The sequence below is a fragment of the Cheilinus undulatus genome, linkage group 22 (assembly GCF_018320785.1).
Source record: "Cheilinus undulatus linkage group 22, ASM1832078v1, whole genome shotgun sequence".
Lineage (NCBI taxonomy): Eukaryota > Metazoa > Chordata > Actinopteri > Labriformes > Labridae > Cheilinus > Cheilinus undulatus.
The window spans coordinates 10429387-10448850 of NC_054886.1; the positions used below are offsets into that span (position 1 = coordinate 10429387).

Consider the following 19464-nt stretch of genomic DNA (forward strand, 5'->3'; position numbering starts at 1 on the left):
TCCTAGGTTTAAATCCTTGGAACAAAAGGATATTCAGCACCTACGAAACTTATTTTTAGACAACCTATTTGCTAGCTTTTGACCAGTTATGTAATAATTCTATACTAAACAGATCTGACTTTTTTAGATACTTTAAGTTGCATGACTTTGTTAGAACTCATTTTCCCCATATCCCCCCACCTAGTGGCGCTGACCTGCTGCTGAAGGCGGGCGCCTCACCCAAAGGCCATGTTTCCCACCTTTATGCTCTCTTGATGGCAAAGGATGAACCTGCTCTTGACAGAATCAGGAAAGAGTGACAGGAAGAACTGCAGGCAGTTTTTTCTGATGATTTCTGGAACGAGGCCCTGAAGGGGGTCAACTCATCCTCCAGCTGTGCTAGACTTAGCCTTATACAATTTAAGGTGCTTCGTAGGCTTCATTACAGTAAAGCAAAACTCTCTAGGTTGTGTCCGGACAAGCTGGAGGGTAGATGTGACAGATGTGCACGAGCCCCCTGTAACTTGACCCACATGATCTGGACGTGCCTCAAACTGTCTAATTTCTGGAAATCTTTTTTTGACACAATATCTGAAATTCTGGATATGGCTATACCGCCTTGCCCTCATGTTGCAATATTTGGTAGACCTCCAGACGAAATTTCTACAACAATAAAACTGTTATAGCTTTCACCTCACTGATCGCACGTAGGAAGATCCTCTTTATGTGGAAGGCCTCTTTACCTCCTTCATTCAAATCTTGGCTGCAAGACGTCATGTCTCTTCTCAAACTGGAGAAAATTAAATTCTCACTGAGAGGCTCTTCTGATAAATTTTATACAACCTGGAGACCATTGATTGATTATATTGATAGGCTTCCTGCGACATCATTTTCCGGGGGGACAGCGCTTGCTCTTCTGCCTGCCCGCCACACGGCCACAGTACAGTAGGATTCCTTATGCCAGCAAATGAGAAATGAGATGTAAACACAGGGGTGCAGCTGGTATGTTGATCTTGTTTTTTTTTTTTGAGCCCCCAGAGCGATTGAAATGCTGAACATTACTCTTTTTAACTTTTATCTTAACTCTTACTCTTGCTTTTATTTTTGACTGTGTGGATATGTGCACGTGCTTGGCGGATTTATTGGACCACCTAGCATCATGAAGTGCTGTAAATTTGAGAATTCATGGATAACGGTAGTAATTGTAGTTTGGCATTTGGGGTGTCATTTCGGTTGGGGAGCTTCTATGGGTTGGCAGGTTGACCATTGTGAAAGTATGGAAAATGATTTTGGTTTTGCCAAATTTTGCCAGTGCTGTTGATTTGGTGCAGCTGTGGCATGGACCTTGCTCTGGGTGGTGGTCTGGTGGGTTTGTTAGGCACTATATATTTCTGTTAGTATACAATTCACTAATGTCTTAATTATGAAAGAAGAGGACTTTTGGAAATAAAAAAGTTGAAACCTAAAATTCAAAATGGGGGACTTTCTATTAATTTAGCTCCAAGGGACCTTTCCAACCCACCAAAATAGCCTGTATTGCTTTTCTAATTTGCCCAACTAGCTTTGTTTCTCTCTCAGTATTTGTAGCAGTACAGGTGTTTAAAGCCCCTGAACAAGACAATGTCCTGTTTCATGGCGAATAATGCATTAACACAGCAACAGCAACAGCTTTAGTCACAGACCTGTAAGCTTCACATGATAGCATGAGAAGTTAATTCTAGGTTGTGAAAAATACAGTTGAGAAATGATTTGGGGAACCTGGAAGGAATAGTCTCCATTTTCTTGTAGTTAGGCTTCTTTCAGTGCCATGGCAAGACATCAGACTCTGGAGACAACATGGCCCCGCCATGAGGTTTTTACACAGGCAGAATGTTTTTTGTTCTTGTTGTAAAAATTGTCTTCTAAAAGCAAGCCAAGTTCTAAACTGGTGTCTGTTCAAAACGTCCAAAAAAAAAAAAACTTCCTAAGTCCTTTCCTATCCACTTTTCCCTAACCCTTTAACCTTGATGGACTACAAAATTCGCATCTATCACTCGGCATGTTTTACCTATCAATTCTTTCTTTCATTCTCTCTTTTCTGTATATTACAAAAGTCTACTGTTTTTTTTCTTTCAGCTCGTTATGTGAGAGGCACTAAAAACTGTAAACTAAAAAACTTTCAACGGCTACACATTTTTCTCGCCTTACCTTCATAATCATGAGAAATATAATAACCACAATTTGTGGAAATATGACAACTTTATCACTTGAAATGGTTGTGATTTTTAAACTCTCACCACACCAACTTTAACATCTTCGTTTTACCATTTCAATTCAAAAACCAAAAGAGGAAAACTGGCGGTCAATAGTTTTTTGGTTTTTTTTTGGGTTTCTGTCCAGAAACGAAAAACGAGTGAAGCTAGCCGTTTTCTTGATTTCCATATGGTGTAATGCCCTTTCAAAATAAATTATACTTTGGTACCCTGACATGTCTTCTCATCTCTCCGTTGGTAAAGGATGGTCCAGTGTTACCTAGTCAAAGAAGATAAACGAAGTAATGAAGCTCCTTTCCTTTTCAGTTAGAGCGTAACTTCAGGCTCAAGTTCCACAGATTTGAACTGCAATAAAATTATTGAAAACAAGACACCCAAAAGGTATTTGAGTCAACTTTAATCATGGAAGTTAAACGTGTTAAATATGTGAAACTTCACATCTGTTTACAGCAATAAAACTTAATGTTATTAATGTGTCACTATCAAAAGAAAAAAAAGGAGATAAAGACATATCTTCACAAAAGGTTCAATATTACCCAGACACTTAACAGATTTTTTTTTTCTACTGTGCACATCCATTTTTGGTAAAAGAGCACAATCCACAGGTTAAACAACACAAGTGATGAAGTGTACAGTAATTAAATGTGTCAAGCTTCACATATGCAGTAACAGTCGTCATTTTCAGACCAGGGGTTCACATGAAATGCAATGGGACTGATCCAATTTTTTAAAAAACATTTGAGGGTCTTGTTCAGCTGCAAGTGGCTCCCCTGCAGGTACTCTGATTGGGTGAAAATATTAGCTGAATTGCAAAATATAAAAGCCCTTGCACCAGCCCTAGACTATAGAGAACTTGAAAAGAAACATGAGGAAGTGGATCAATAGTTAAGTCTATAAAACTCCTCTCAGGTTATTAGAAACCCATTTGAAAACACAACTGCACCATCCCCAATCTATGTGGTGCTACTTTACCTCCCCCTGCAGGCAATTATCACTCTTGTATTATTGTAAATGAAAATTGTTGAAAACACCCTGATCTCCTTGGTCTGAAAATGCCTGATTTACACATACATCAACACTTTAATGTACAGATGAACACATAAGATACTACCAAAGAAATGTCTTGAATATAACCCTAAAGGTGTGTTTGAACCAAAAGCAAAGAGAATTATCACTGCACTTCACTCACACAAGTTTACCCCAGGACGTGTTCACTCAGGTTTGTTTCACTCAAGTGCCAAACATTTACTCGCCTTTCTACATCAGAGAGCAAAAAATAGTCATGTTTGGGTTCACAACAATAACCAGAGGCACATAAAGCCTGTTACATCAACCTGTCCATCTCTGTCCAGCAGCTTGGCTGAAATCTAGCTAAGGCTGGCTAAACACTAGACGAGCCTGGCATAACTCCATCATTGCCTGTCGGGCTCTCGAAATGGATGCAACCATCCATCTATAAACACGGTGACACAAAGAAAAAAGCATATCTAATGGTGTTTGAAGCACAACACCATTAGACCATGGCTGTCCAAGTTTTTTCAACCAAAGTCATATTGATTTTAAAAACATGGGGGACAACAGAGGTAGAGACATTTGGCTGGTTTCAATCATTATAATCCTCTGAACACACAGACTAGTAAATTAAGCCTGACTATGAGATCAAAACCCTGCTGTTTGTAGTAAAGATTTAACAGTGGAGAGTCCACTTGGCCCAAGGCACAGCTGTTAAAGTACGTAACATTAGGTTGGTGACATTTCCCAGTCTGCTCGCTCTCACTTGTTTGCTGACGACATCCTATCACCCACTGAACTCCAGATGGGACAGGAAAAGATTTCTGCATACAGAAGCGCTATCAAAATGCCCAAATTTTCTGCTGTTTACAGCTGTGCCAACTGGTCTAGTTTGGAAAAAGACAGGTACTTTTAAGTCTTGAAGTAGAGACGAATAAAGGTCAAAGTCATTGAAAAGGGTGCAGATGGCTTGATGGTTAGGTTGGGCTGGGCCCTATGTCCTGCCTGTGGCTCCTTTCAAGCAAGTCATTCTCCAGTATTTTGTCCCCGTTTTTCCTCTACCCACTTTTCTACCTCTATAATAAAGGCATAAAAAGCCCCAACATAAATCTCGATTCTCAAGCAAACTTATTTATTCAGGCAAAACAGTACAGCAGTCAATCAACGCTGTTTTCAATCTGAGGTCGTAGACTGAATGCCTGAGGGCTTGTCTCCCTCATCTGACTAGACCTGTAGGAGGTCTGCAGGACAAGTCATTAATGATATCAACAGCAGCTATGCCAGACTATTGTGGGTATTTTGTACAGATTGTCTTATCTGGAAGATGGCTCTGACTGGGTCAGGGTCAGTTAAATTGACACCACACACTTGAGTATTATTTGGTAAAATAATCTGATGCAACAAGGCTTGAAAAGTCTAGTGTGTAGCCAGGCTTACCACTGCGTTAGCTATAAACATTACAAAATAATGACAGATCCACTACATCATGATGCAGGTTTGATGGTACATTTTCAAAAAGAATTTCGGCAATAAGGAGTGTCAACGCTCTCTAATGCTTTTGTAACACCTCCATGCAAATTTCTCAGTTTGGTTAATTTTTCTGACTTGGCGAGTGTCATGAAGTCACATTTCAAAAAGCAGATTTCTTAAGTTTGCAATTAATTTGTCCACATGAAGAGTTCTGCTTTGCTTTTAGTCTGAAAACACCTTGAGACTTACCTCAGAACATGCACCATGTGCTTATTTGTCCCTATAAACTAAACCTTAATAAAAACATGTAGCTACACTCAACCAGGATGTAGATAAAGTCTGTATCTGTACATCTACACTAAGGCTAGACTATCTCAGAGCTTCACTAATACCACAACACAGAAATAAGACAATGAAAGCACTAGTTTTACTGCATTTTCAAGAAGAACCTGGAATGAGTACTCATGATTTTAAGCTTCATATGCAGATGAATGACCGGTAGCTCTAAAATTACCATGTTATGTATTGATTAATGGTTATTATCAGCTTTTCCAATGGCACTTAGGCTATCCTAACCACTAAGTGGCGCCCAGCTTTACTAGGCTTCAGAATCAGTAAGGGTACCGTGCCCGTTCAGCACCCTGATCCCGCGGAACCTCGTAGGCAGAACTTCTTTGGAGGGTAGCCGGGGAAAGGCGCGAACGCTCGTATGCATATGCGTCGGCCTCGGCAGGAACTCTCCGAATCGGACTCCGCTCACGTGGGTAGTATGAGGGGACAGGGGCCGGTGGAGGAGGGAGGGGAGGACATTCGTAAAGTTCGTGGCTAGAGGGCGGCAGACGCTCCCTCATTAAACCCGTGGAGGAGGAGGTCGTAGGAGCAGGCATGGGGACGGCGTGGCGATCTTCGAAATAACTGGCCCTGTACTTCTCGTAGTAGTCCACGACACCGTACGGATCCCGTTCCTCGTAGGGCGACCGGCGCATCGGGTAGGGCGGAACCGCGCCATAGAATGAGCCGCTGCTCCTGTAAGCCGCCTCACTGCCGTACATCCGAGCCATGCTATGGTCAGGGACGGCGCTAATGCCGTAACCCGGGGGCGGCCCGTACCTCATTGCACTCTCGTAGCCTGTGCCCCTTCTGTACCCTGCCATGGCGCTGCTGGGAGCAGCACCCCGTGGAAAACCATGAACAGGAGGGTAGCCAGCACTGTAATCTGGCTCGCTGCTGAAGTCTGGATGATAACCCCTGCTGTGACCACGCCCACCGTATCTCGAGCCATCGTATCCATCAGAGTTTGGCTCTGAGCCGTTTCCGTGATAGCCATTTTGGTCTAGAGGGCACTCTTTGGACCAGTGGCCTTCCTGCCCGCAACGATAACAACCCGATCTGTCTCCCATTCCCGGCGCAGTACGCAGGCGGCTAGTCGAAAGCTTCACACTCATCAGTTTGCCTTCAAAAGAAAAGATTCAATAAGGGTCTCATACCTGAAGTGATGCCAAGTAATATCAGAAACATTTCCTGCTTTTCATAAATCTATCCCCTAAAGGCTCATTTATGCTTTTTTAGACATATAAAAATACATCAGTATGTTGTACTATTTAACCGTCACTACCAACGTATCCGTGCACGACTGGAGGTCAAATATTCATCCATGCATGGGCGCGCTGATACAGACATTCATCTCCCGTCCCGGCTGTGCTTTTGTAACTGTCTTTTCCTGTTCCCCGGTGATTAACATAAATATGCTAATAGCCTCAACGCTTAATGTTGCCCTAAAGAATTCTGAGGGTATCGCAACATTTGGTCTGAATTTGAAGGCTTTAAGAAGCGTGCAGAAATACAGACGAAATTACAAGTACAACCCAAAGAACCACCAATATCCGCATTGAATGTGGAGCATAAATGAGCCTTAACCGTCCATGTACTCCCTATACAGCAATCAAGCATAACTTAATATATCCATTAAAGCTGAAATCCGTAACTTTCTGCAGAATATTGTCTATCAGTAGCACTCAATTAGTGATAAATTTACTCTGCATAGGATGCATTTACAATCCCAGCTCAAAAAATGTTGTCACTGTGTAAAAGGTTTAAAAAAAAAAAAAAAAAAGGAAATGATTGTCAAATCCCACAGACCCACATTTTAATCACTCCTCTTTTAACAACAGTCTGTAAACGTCTGGGAAGTGAGGAGACCAGTTGATTGAGACTTGGGAGAAGAATGTTCTCCCAGTCTTGTCTGATGTAGGATTCTAGCAGCTCGATAGTCCAGATTCATCTGACCACAGAACAGTTTTCCAATTAGCCTCAGTCCATTTTAAATGAGCTTTGGATGAGAGAGAGAAGACAGCGGCAGTTCTTGATTTTGTTCACACATGGCTTCTTCAGTGCATGTTCCAGCTTTAACTATCAGTTGTTGATGGCACGGCCAAGAGTTCCTGAGCCCGTGCAGTGATTTCCAGCACAGAATAATTTGTCTGTTTTTAATGCAGTGGCCCTGGGGGCCAAATATCACTAGAAGAAGAAAGAACCAAAGCTCATTTAAAATACACTGAGGCAAATTGGAAAACTGTTCTGTGGTCAGATAATGGTGTGCCAAAGAAGAATCAGGAGTATTTAGCTGGGAAAAAAATGGCAAAAGAGGGAATGTTACCCAATAGTAAACATGGCCCGGTACCTACTTTTTTAAGATGCGTTGCTGCCAACAAATTTAGAATGAGCAAATATTTTTCATGAAATGGTAAAATGTTTCAGTTTCAACATCTGATATGTTATTTATGTTATATTGTGAATAAAATATGGGTCTATGAGACTTTAAAGTCATTTATTTCTGTTTATATTTACATTTTAGGCCGTGCCAGGACTTCTTTGGAAAGGAGGTTGTACTCCTCAAAGGCTGCATGTTAAAAACAACCTTGTAACAGGAATTAGCTTGTTCTACACAAGCAATAAGGCTTGAATTTGACTGCTTGGGTGATAAACTTCGGTGCCTGTGTTGATACAAGAATTCAATGTATGAGTATTGAATATTACTGAAAGCTGCTAAAATTTGCTCACAGATATCAATTACCACAAAACCATACGTGCATCTGTCTTTGGTGTTTATGCTTCCATTTGAAGAATAAAGATACACAAGGTTAATCAGAACTTTCTGAGATACATAGGCTGTACTTACCGATTTCATTACGGATACCAGCTTTAAAGTAAGTATTCATGGCTGCCTGACTGTTATCCCTACATCTTTTTCTTTTTACTTACCTGTTACCCATCTATGACTTACCTATCAATTTAGAAGAACAGAATTTAATACACTTGAAATAATATGCTTAACCTGAAAGTTCACCTTTAAAAGCTGTGTTGTCTAACTGATTAATGGCCTCCATGGCGTCCTCCATTCGCTCCATGTGAACAAAAGCATAATTTTTTACTATGTCACACTCCAGCACAGATCCAAACTCTTCAAACTTTGCTCTCAGCTCCTGGTTGGTGCAGGCAATGTTTCCTACGTGTAGTTTGGTGGATCCTCTGGACTTCCCTCGGCTCAGCTCTACGTTCATGGGCTGACCGTTGAGCTCGTAATGATGGAGGTTACTGATGGCTTCTTCAGCCTCTGCTTTGTTGTCCATGTGCACAAAGCCAAAGTTCTTGACAATTGTGCATTCTGCGATCTTTCCATACTGGGAGAAAAGAGAGCGGAGTTCATCTGATGTGGTTTCCTGGGCCAAGTTTCCAATGAAGATTTTCACCATTTTGAAGTGTCCAAGTCACTACGGGAGGAGAGGAAACAAAGATCCTTAACACATTAAAATCTCGAACATCTGGAATTCTTAAAAATGAGCTAATCATCATCAAAAGCTGCATTTTATTCATGAGACTAACTTAAGGATTAATTAAAAATAATGCCTTTCATTGTTGATTCCATGCCTTGCCAAAAACAACATATCAAAATAGTCTGCGTGCCTCAGCTTGAATACATTTGAATAATTAGTGCCTAAAGCTGCTGTTCATGATTCTAAATAGCACTTGGCCTCAAATCTTTAAAGTCTTTGTCCTTGACAAGAGCATCAACAGGCTGCAAACACTGTAGTAACTCCTCCTTACCGTTAATGACAAACAAAGGATTGAATGATTGGGGGTAGATAGATATTGTGACAGATATTTGCATTAGATTAGATTTACAATTGTTTGGAATGATCAATTTTGCACCAAAATTTGTATTTTAACTCCAAGTAATATGATACAATGTTAGTCTGTAGGAAGTAAATATACAATCACATTGTTGTTAGGTTTTGTGTTATTGAGAAATTGTGTTTTTTTTAAACAATCTGTGGGTCTAGATGTGTACTATAGGGTGGGTTCACATTAGGGACCCAGGCTCTGATGAACTGAACACTTGCCCCAAAGTTCGATTCCATTTGTTCAGATGTACCATTCGCTTCAAGGGGTGGTCTCAAGCACAGTTCATGTGAATTTAGGAATGGTACTTCAGAGATGTGAATGCGGCCATGCCAAAGTACAGGGTAGTTGTTGGCAAGTGAACTGTAAAGGCAATTCTAAACTTCTCCTATCTCCTCAAAAACCATGTTTATAAGCACCACTTTTCACTAACAATGGTTTATGTTGTTTGAATATCACAGTAGAGAATGTAAGTGTACACGTAATAAGGTGTTTGGAAAACTAAGCAGGAAAAAATGACTGTAAGGAGTAATGGGACAGCTTTAGCTCTGATAGTTTGCAAGAATGAAACTGATCTTGTCACGATGCTAATGGACTTAGTAAAGACAGGAGCATGCAGTTTGACTGGTCATTCATTTATGAAACCTCTGCAAAGTTGTACCAAATTTCTGCAACACTAACCGATGTCTATGTTTCCTGCCTGTTTTGCTAGTATTTATATTACATCAGTGTTTATTTTATACTTATACTAATTTTATACAAAAACTTGAATTATAAGAAATATAATTACAGTAGGTCTACATTAATATTATTATAGATAATATTAGATAGTAAGTTTGTATGAGGAAAACAGGTTAGTATTTGCAGGGATTTATTCCTGTATATTATTTTAAAGCATCTGTTAGACTTTAAAGTCCCTATAAGATCACAGTATTTTAGAAAAATACTCTTTTATTTCACATGTTGGGATGCATATTTCTAAGCTCAATATAAATCAGTAACATTACAGAGTGAACTGACTTGTCCTCTAGGATTCCTACATGTTTCTGCCTGTTGACAAGCTTTATGGAGGTGCTGATTTCCTTATCACCTGTCCACAGTGAAGCTTAAACTACTAGAAACTGGTTCTCTCATTATTGTATCATTTGCTTGACTGAAACTGGCTGAGCCAGAAGCCTACAGAGCAGCCTTTCACAACCTTCAGTATGCTGTGGCCTAATCTGAAACCTGAAAATCTTCTGGGGCCCACCAAAGCCCCAAACTATCTTCACATGAGTCTAAAAGTAAACCTTCAGATTTCAGTTTCATAGATAGAGAACCTTAATGCAACTGCTTGGCTTTCAGAGATGTTAACATAACCCGGAAACTCTTTGTGGGTTCACAAAGTCCAATTAATGAGCCACTGTCATTTATTTTTTTGTTCAGGCAATTGCAAAGTCACTTAAATTACTTTTCTAATATTCATGTCAGACATACTTTATGGCTCAGCCAACCCTTTTCTGATAGCATACATTTCTCAGAGGTACAGATAAATTCCTTAAAACAGGAAGTGAGCGACATAATTTAGTACTTAACGGTCAGCAGTAAAACTGTGACACCAGTTACATCAGAAAAGACCACAGAGCCAACAATACAAACAAGCAAAAGGCTGCAACCAGAGCAACCTGGGCTTACGAACACCTCAGCAGTACCATGGGCTGATTGCCTTCATACCACAGTGTATTGGTAAAAATTAATTCATGCAAAAGGAGTCCCAACAAAGAAATGAGAGCTTGAATGAACAGAATATATATGGGCATGCATATCATTTCAGCTGAAATGTACAATAATGCATATCTTCATGCAATGGATACTTATTAATAGTTTTTTCATAGGTAGGCCATGATCCAGAAGTAAACTGCAGATGTCTGGATAAAATTGTAAAATCCACTAGACTGTTTGAACAATAGTTTAGGAGCCAGTGTCGTCTACAAAATATAGAGAAGGAATGACACCCTTTATTTTTAATCTAGCCCATTAAACTGCATTATAAATAGATGCCATCGTCGCACACCCACAATACTGTACACATTTTCTCAGTCCACATCACATGCTACACATCATGTCTAACAAGAGCAGCTGCAGATATACTAGCCGTCATATTAGCCGATTAATCGAAACCTCGATTTTATGCTGAGCCAGTATTTTTTTATTTGTTGAGATATTGAGAGCATCAAAGTTACGTAAGGCGTATTTGCACGTTTTTGGTCAACCCAACCACGCAGCACGCCTTCAGCTAGTCCAGCTGTAAATTAGCTTAGCCTCCACATCCATTTACGTAATCCCGATTTAATTCGGACAGAAATAACCTTTAATAGTGATTGTGACTGGATTGTTTATCTATATTAGGATTTTTTAGTTGCTATTAAAGTTAAAATCAGTGGATACTTACCTTGTAAAGCTGAAAAACGTGTGTCGACCCTCAGAGAATGAAATGAATGCCGGGCTGCGTCCGGATATTCGTTCTTACTCGGCAAGGTTCCACAACTGTGAATTGAACCGGAAGTATATAGTTGCCGCCATTATGATGGCAGAAGTACTTAAAAAGCTCTGAAAATAGGCTTTTCTTCTCGATCTCTTCTTGAATCAGAAACCACGGAAATATTTTACACTAGAAAAATAAAAACTCAGAGTCCAAATAAAAATTTCTTTAACCTTAGTCCACACTTGAGTCAATCTTTTGATTTCTATACCTTCAAAGTAAAGCTAGATTAAGGCATATTGCTCTTTATAGGCCAAATAATAACCTTCAGTGCTCAGAATAGTTATGCTCCCTTTTATGTTAAAATAACGAAGTTGTTTTTAAAAATCTTAATATCAGGGCTTTCAAAATCAGCATGGCATTAATCACAATTAACTACAGTCTACAATTTATGCACTTTTTATAAAATCGCAATTAAACCCATGCTTTAATATTCCTTTCAACAAACTTTGTTTAAGCTACATAACAACTCCCTGCAGCCACAGTGATATAAAAAGTCCACCACCACTCCTTCACGTCTCATTTCACTTTAAAAACTCACAAACAGCTCAGTGGACAACTCAGAAGTCATCTGAACCTAGTGTTATGAAGCATTTTCCTTTTTATGCTTCTCCTGTTTCTTTCTATTTCATGATATGTCCCTTTTACCATGGCTCCATACATGTTGGAAGTCTTCAATCTACCTAAAAAGCAGGTCTGTATCAGTTAACCTTGGTGTAAGAAAGTAGGAAAAAAAAGTCACAAAAACAGTTTGAAAGATTAGTCATGATTAATGATTTAAATCTTATGAAAGTCTCTCACAACTGAAACTGTAACATCCACTAGAAGTGGACTGTAAATATCAAGAAACTGTAAACATGAAGAAAACATCCTTTCTACCATGAAAACATTTAAAAGAAACATTTCTGTTGTCTCTGATTTTTCATATCTGTAAGGTTCTCCCTATGAAACTGGAAACATTTGGCTATAGTAATTGATGTCACTTTTATATTCATCAATAAATCCATAAAAAGGAAGATGTGTGTAAAATATATTAAATAGCCAGTATGTTGCTAAATGTATTTCAAAGCAGTTTAAATTGGCTTTATTCAGGGTTTAGCTGATTAAATTAGTATTTGCATCTTGATTTTAAAATGTTTATATAATAAATGGTCATGAAAGCTATACTTTTTTCCTTATGTAAAATTATGGGTAATTCTAATCACTGAATCGAGTGCCCATCTCCGATCAAACTATGACTCAACATCCATCATGTTGTTTACTTGTGACACTTATGTAGGAATAAAAACATTTGTACTGATTAAAAATGGGTCACCATTACACAGCTCTTAAACTGTAATAAGACTTAATAGAAAACACTGCATTTAAACTGTTTTACTGTAAAACTTTACTTGAACATAGAAGCAACATGAAACAAGACTCAAAACAGGCTTCAAACAACAGACTAGAAACTGTCAAAATCACCAAAATACCTTTGGCTTTATTAAAAATCATGTCAATTTTACATTTGTTTTATGTGCTGGTACTTTTACAGCTAGTATGAAAGATACAAACTTCAAACCCACCTTTATATCTGCAAAACAAACAAACAAACAAACAAACAAAGGCATCTTTAACAAAACAAGGTGCCTCCTGACTTTGACAGTCCCAAATCCTGCCTCACATTCACGCTATGATACACAAAGAACACCTACCCAAGACTAAAGCTAACCACATGACTGGTTTTTGTATGTTGTTAGCAGAGAAAAAAGTCATAAGATAATGAAATCAATTTGCTACTTAGCCTTTTCACTGATCACATTAGACAGTAGTCCTGTTTTGGTGTCATCTAACACTTTTATTCCAAAAATATTGACCTCAATTTATGTGAAGCATTGGGAAGTGTTAAAAAATGATCTCCTTTATATTTTGATGACACTAGTTCAACTAAATTAAGAGGCTGGAATGTTTGAGATCATTTTTATCTGATAGAAAAATAAAATAATGTTGATTCATCTTTTCATGTTCTTAGAATTATTCATGTGATGGGCCTTTAGCTGGCTACAAAGATGACGATTTGAGACCCAAATTTAGGACTGGTCTGAGCTAATTATTGGCAAAATAATCCTCATGTATTGTAATTAACTGTAATCATTTTACTGCTTCTGATTGACAGCGCCTCCCCCAATCTGAAATTTCATACATTTTAAAATTTATGATTCCAGATCAAGCAGAATTTGATGAACCTGCAGTAGCCGATGAGCGAGCAGATGGAGAAGCATCACTATCAGATGTTGCTTACATTTACAGCAACATGAACACAACTATAACGTTTTCTCGGATAGGATTTCACTTCAAATCCCTTTTATCTTTTGCTTTTTACTGCAAAAGCAAATGAATGCCAGCTGCAAACATCTATCGCCCTGTTTTATTTTCCTTCTTAAGTCACGCTTGATCCTGAGTTTCTGAGATCTCATGTCTGTGGAATCTATGCTCTGACATTTTCCCTACAAACAGCAGGTGTGTAGTCTCACAGTCTTGCTGAATCATCTAGTGTAAGCGTTCAGAGAATTATGTTAGAAATCAGTTGAAACTTTCCATATGTCCGTGGTCATCCACATATTTAAAATCATCATTATGGGTAGCCAGCCAAAAGGAAGTTAAGATTCAAAATGTGGTCTTATGCAATCAAAAACAGAAACAAATCTAAATGTCCACATTTATCAGTGAAACATGAACCTCATCTAATGACCAACAGAAGCCAAACAGTTAACTTTTCTTAACCTTTACACTTAGCTCAAAGTGAAGAAGAAACAAGAACAAAACATTGTTAAAACTGATCTGAAACCTGCAAAGAGAAAGAGTAGATTATTGTTTATTTTATACATCAGTGTTTGCAAACTCTAATGTGACTGAAAAAAGACGATCCATCTACAGGTGTCTCAGGCACCTCGTCTCATTTCTAATCCTCATTCATTCATCGATCTGTTTTACTCTGCAGATGGAATCCTGAAGCCTGAAGAAATTATGGTAAAGAAAGAGTCTGGCAGTTTGCAAACAAACCTAGAAAGGAAGCAAAGGAATCCCACGTTAGACACAGTTCTATCCCACAGCAGATTCTCTTGATATAAAACTTGTTAAAGGGATGGGTATCGAAGGCAGAAATATCAGTATAACAGTCCATAGGCCTGGGCAATAAATTGATTCCAATGAAATCATACTTGTATAATATCTAGATTTTTAAAAAAAAGGAAAAACATCTAATCTACACCTTCCAATAACCAGAGGGCATAGATGAGATGGTTTTTGTGTTTCAATTAAAAGTAACACTGACACTTTTTAGGAGCCGTAAAGTACTTTTACTCTCTCTCTGTTCCTCTTAGCAGAGCCATATTTGACCAAATAGTTCAGAATGTCTGGAAATTCTTGTATCATATCATTTTGAATGAAAAGTGTCAAAAGAATACAGGCATTTCCATCACTACTAAGTTTTGTGACAGATTATTATTTATACTAATGCATTTCAGACACCCATCCCAAGCCTAGAAAGAAAACAACCTTCAGATATTAAAGAACCCACCTACTTACCAGTCATTATTTACAATTAAATCCCTTATACTTTGTAAAGGATGTTGCTCACCTTGGCTTCAGTAAGGGGCATAGCGTGGCGCGTAATGATCCTTGGCTCGTGGAGCAGCATAGGAGCTCCTGGAGGACGACACCGGAGACAGGCGTGTTCGCTCATAGGAGTAAGCTGCCGGGACCGCGGGTACTCGTTTAATCGGGCTGCGGTCTCGTGCATAGTAAGCGGCAGCTGCAGAGGCTGATGAAGGTGGAGGAAGAAGTCGACGGTCGTATGGATCTAAACTGGAGGACAGCTTTGAAAGAGAGGAGGGGGGAGGAGGGGGAGGGGGGATATAGGGCAAGCGACCATCTTCGAAATAGCTCGAGCCATAGGGGCGGGCTCTGTACTTCTCATAGTAGTCAATACTACTATAGATGCGGTCACGATCATAAGCCGATGATCTCTCAGGATAGGCTGCCGCTCTGTACCGATCACCCAACTCGGCACCGTAGCCGCTGAGCCTACGAGGGGGAGGTGGTATCCCGCCTCCGTAACTCGCCCGACTATACGCAGAGCCACCCATGTAATCGTCTCCTGGAGGTGGCATCCCATAGCTGCCCCTGCCATAACCTGGGGGACCGCGTGGTGGGGGGCCTCTGCGACCTCTTGGCCCATCACCGTGGCTACCGTTCCGACCGACGTGACAGTCTTTCGACCAGTGACCATGTTTCCCGCAGACATAGCAGCCGGTATGATCTCCCATTCCCGGGGCGGTGCGAAGCCGACTGGTGGACAGCTGTACGCTCATCAGCTTGCCTTGTGAGAAGAGAGAAGACCAGCATGAGACCGAGGGAATCTGACACGGAAAGCTGCTTACCGACTATCAAACACCTTAAATGCATTTGACGGACAATCACAGAGCGAAGCGAGACACCCAGCCGTGCCAGGCGCAGGGGATTTAATGCCATTGCTTATTCACGAGTAACACTGCAACTGGTTCAACAAACTTATCAGTGATTATTTTCGGTCCACCCGTACTTTAAGATTATCATTCAGTGGATTTCACTGCTCTAAGGCGACAGAAATACAAACAGCAGAAGACTACTAGCTCCTCCTGCTTAGGAGTTCACCTTTGTAGGCTTTGTTGTCAAGCTTATCGATGGCCTCCATGGCGTCCTCCATTCGCTCCATGTGCACAAAGGCGTAGTCTTTCACTATGTCGCACTCCACAACTGGGCCAAACTCTTCAAACTTGGCCTTCAGCATATCAGTGTCAACACCGTCGCCAAGGTTGCTGACATGCAGCTTTGTGGTGGACTTGGGCCTCCCTTTGCTCAACTCCACGTTCATGCGCCAGCCATGCAACTGGTGCTGGTTGAGGTTTTTGATGGCCTCCTCTGCGTCAGACATGCTGCTCATGTGCACAAACCCGAAGTTTTTGACCACGTCATATTCTGTGACTGTGCCGTACTTCTCAAAGAGTTCACGCAGCTCTTCTTTTGTGGTGTCACAGGACAGGTTACCGATGAAAATTTTCACCATGATGAAGCTCTGTGTGTCCTGGAAGAATCAGAAAAATGTGTTACATTATCCATGAAACCAGAACTGAGGATTGAAATTTATTTAAGGGATTTAAATTGTTTATAGAACTTTAGAGACGTCACGATATCAAGATCTTATACTTTGATACAACACAAGCATAACAAAAATAATACAATAGATTAAGGATGAACTGATGCATCAGTTTAATGTCCTTATCAGCTGATAAAAACCATCAAATATTGCTACATGGGCCATTTACAAAAGCATTAAACCAATATGGCCACATAAATGTTGCTCAGACCTAAAACTTTAGTCTTTCACTCACACTTTAACTTTAAAGATTAAGGAAAAAACATCAAAAAACACATTAGCAGACATGTCTGTTGGTCCTACCTTAAATTCCACAAACGCTGTGAAATATAGGCAAATATAGGCAGATATTTATGGTTGATAAAGGTCAAGATTTACAGCCGATATAGGCTGATATTAACCGCCATTATTTACAGTTGACAGAGGCCAATACTTAAAGGTAATAAAGGCTGAATTAAGCCAATATTTACTTACTTAGGCTGATATCAACAGTTGATAGCGCTTGATATTTGCAGCTGATACAGGTCGATATATCACATTGATAAAGGCAGACATTTTTCTTTGAAAAAAAATACAAACCAATGGTAAAAACAAATATTTAAAGTTGATAGAGACAAATAATAACCATTTATAAAGGCTGATATTCACCACTATTAAAGGTGGATATTTTGCTTCTGATAAAGGTAGACATATCAAGGCATATCAACTTTTGATAGAGGCCTACTTTCAGTTGATAAAAGACCAATGTGCCATGCTGTTGAAAAAGGCGGATATTAATTTTTTATGAAGGCAAACATTTACAGTTGATAAATGCTAATTTTTATTCTGTAAAGGCTGATATTTGCCATTGAACAAGACTGATATTAACAAATGATAAAGGCCAATATTCACTGCCAATAAAGGTTGATATTTACAGCTAAAATAAATATTTATAGCTGATATAGTCAATATAACACTTGTTAATACTGGCAGAAAATTTTCGCCCAGTGATATAACCTTAAAAGTTAATATTTACAATCAATGTAATACAGATTATACTGTATCCATATTGTCAGTATAAACAATAAGCTTGTTATTCTAAACACCAGTAAAGGATCTACTTTTCAGAGTCACTGTATTTCTAATATAAAAAACTATTTAAGTACCGGAATCATAAATCCTAGGCATCAATAGTTGCAAACTTCTTAATATTAGTTATCACATGTTGCAAGCTTCACTTCGTTTTATACAATATATTATTAAAACAGGTGGAGTTGAATAATAAAGTCCCCTGTAAGCTTAACCCAATGCTGGTTCATTTGGTCTTAAACTGAAAACTTGCGGCGGTTTGTTTACTCTCAAAGTTTCATCAGAAGGAAAAAACAAACTGGCACTAGGAGCTAGCATGATAACTGTGACATTACAAGCATTTTTAATGTTTTTAACGAACTATTAACAGCTACAACAGCCTGTAGCCACGTCGCCCCGGATAAATAACATCCATTTTCATCTGAACATGATAAAATAAAGACGTTTGTGTGTCTGGCTGATACATGCGTATGAATTTATTATGCTAACACGTAGCTAGCTAGCTAGCATGTTTGCTAAGAAGCTACAAGTTTCTGCTCACCCGCGGGTACATGACTCACCTGTTTTAATTTACCGACCAGGTATTAATCTGTTATAATATCAGCCACTTTCTACACGTGTCCTGTCTCATACTGTAACTTTAAAGTCCATAAACTCACCTCTGAAACTACGAAGGCCCAAACTCCAATGAATGGAGAGAGAAATGACGGAGCTTCGTCTGCCGCCTCTTTTCTTCTTCTTCCTGTTTCATCACCGCCCCCTGCTGTTTGGATGTACTTAAAATACCACATCAGCCCTCTGATACCCAGAGAAAACTATTGTTGAATAAAAACTAGAGAAACTAAGGGTTTTTAGATCAGAAATAAAGTGATTTTGAGATGAAATACATCTGAGGGATGAAGTTTTCAGATTGGACTTTTAGTAATAAGGAGATTAAATAAATCTCAGTGATGAACACCTTCATTCATTTTGTATGGCCTATTCTTTGTAGTAGAAATTCTTTCTTCAGAACACACATCAACAAAAGAAAAAAAATGTTACTAATTTTGATGAAAATCAATACAAAAATGAACACGGAAAAATTAAGGCCACTGGAATTAAATGAGATCCAACTACTTTTTCTGTATTCTGAAAAGTAAGTCAGAATTCTGAGAAATAAAAGTCAGTCATTGTGACTTTTAATGTTTTTTATCTGAGAAAAATAACCATAATTCTGAGAATTTTGGCTTTAAATTGAGATTTTTTTTTTCTTTTTGCAGATTTCTGAGAGTAATGTTTTAAATTTGACTGAATTTTTTGAAGGAATTTTATGTTTCGAACTGAGAAAATAGTTGGCCTTATTTTTCAGAATTCTGCCTTTTTCCAGAATTTGAAAAAATTGTGAATCAAAAAACAAAAAACAATTAAGAGGTCTCAGTCCTCTCACATGGCTATGGCTTGACAAGAAATGACATGAATGATACTGACAAGAATCTGTTTGTAGGTCTACTATAAAAATGTCTTTGGCCTAAAAAGCATAAAAAGCAAAATCTTTTACATACATTTCTTACTGATTTATTGAGTCTATTGAAATTGGACCATGGCTGTAGTCGGTCCAAAGGGCAGTAGTTTGGACACTCTCAATCCAGTGCAATTAAATCCACCTACATTGCAGGACAGATTGAAAATAGTGTCATATAAATCAATATTTTTCCAGCTATATGTAAAAAGAAAATATTTCTATCCAGTTGCATGTATGTATGTATGCATTCAATAGAAGCTGTTACCATCTGCTTTGACTTTGACTGCCTGTACATTCCTATCTCTAG

The 19464-nt window shown here is 38.9% G+C and overlaps 2 protein-coding genes across 4 annotated transcripts; both read right to left on the minus strand.

Moving 5' to 3' along the window:
- Nucleotides 1-2613: 2613 nt before the first annotated feature.
- Nucleotides 2614-11405, minus strand: rbm4.1 (RNA binding motif protein 4.1). The gene is made up of 3 exons (XM_041779595.1): nucleotides 11323-11405; nucleotides 8059-8482; nucleotides 2614-6165 (listed from the first exon to the last, which is right to left on the minus strand). The coding sequence occupies exons 2-3, from the start codon at nucleotides 8462-8464 to the stop codon at nucleotides 5324-5326; spliced, it is 1248 nt and encodes a 415-aa protein (XP_041635529.1). The 5' UTR covers nucleotides 8465-8482; nucleotides 11323-11405; the 3' UTR covers nucleotides 2614-5323.
- A 1459-nt stretch (nucleotides 11406-12864) lies between these two features.
- Nucleotides 12865-18382, minus strand: LOC121504803 (RNA-binding protein 4.1-like). 3 transcript variants are annotated; one of them, XM_041779863.1, is made up of 5 exons: nucleotides 18316-18349; nucleotides 17063-17147; nucleotides 16087-16516; nucleotides 15032-15772; nucleotides 12865-14454 (listed from the first exon to the last, which is right to left on the minus strand). In XM_041779863.1, exons 3-4 carry the CDS (start codon nucleotides 16496-16498, stop codon nucleotides 15039-15041), a joined length of 1146 nt encoding a protein of 381 aa, XP_041635797.1. In that variant the 5' UTR covers nucleotides 16499-16516; nucleotides 17063-17147; nucleotides 18316-18349; the 3' UTR covers nucleotides 12865-14454; nucleotides 15032-15038. The 3 variants fall into 3 exon arrangements, with proteins under 3 accessions (XP_041635797.1, XP_041635798.1, XP_041635799.1); XM_041779864.1 differs by lacking the exon at nucleotides 17063-17147 and having other exon boundaries at nucleotides 18316-18382; XM_041779865.1 differs by lacking the exon at nucleotides 17063-17147 and having other exon boundaries at nucleotides 18217-18339.
- Between the last annotated feature and the right edge of the window lie 1082 nt (nucleotides 18383-19464).

Bases quoted from the DNA above. Each gene is read 5' to 3' on its own strand.
- LOC121504803 (XM_041779864.1), bottom strand. From the start codon at position 16,498: ATGGTGAAAATTTTCATCGGTAACCTGTCCTGTGACACCACAAAAGAA. The intron at 15,773-16,086 runs GTGAACTCCTAA...TCTTCTCACAAG, and splicing joins TGACAACAAAGCCTACAAAG to GCAAGCTGATGAGCGTACAG.
- rbm4.1 (XM_041779595.1), bottom strand. From the start codon at position 8,464: ATGGTGAAAATCTTCATTGGAAACTTGGCCCAGGAAACCACATCAGAT. The intron at 6,166-8,058 runs GTGAACTTTCAG...TTTCTTTTGAAG, and splicing joins AGACAACACAGCTTTTAAAG to GCAAACTGATGAGTGTGAAG.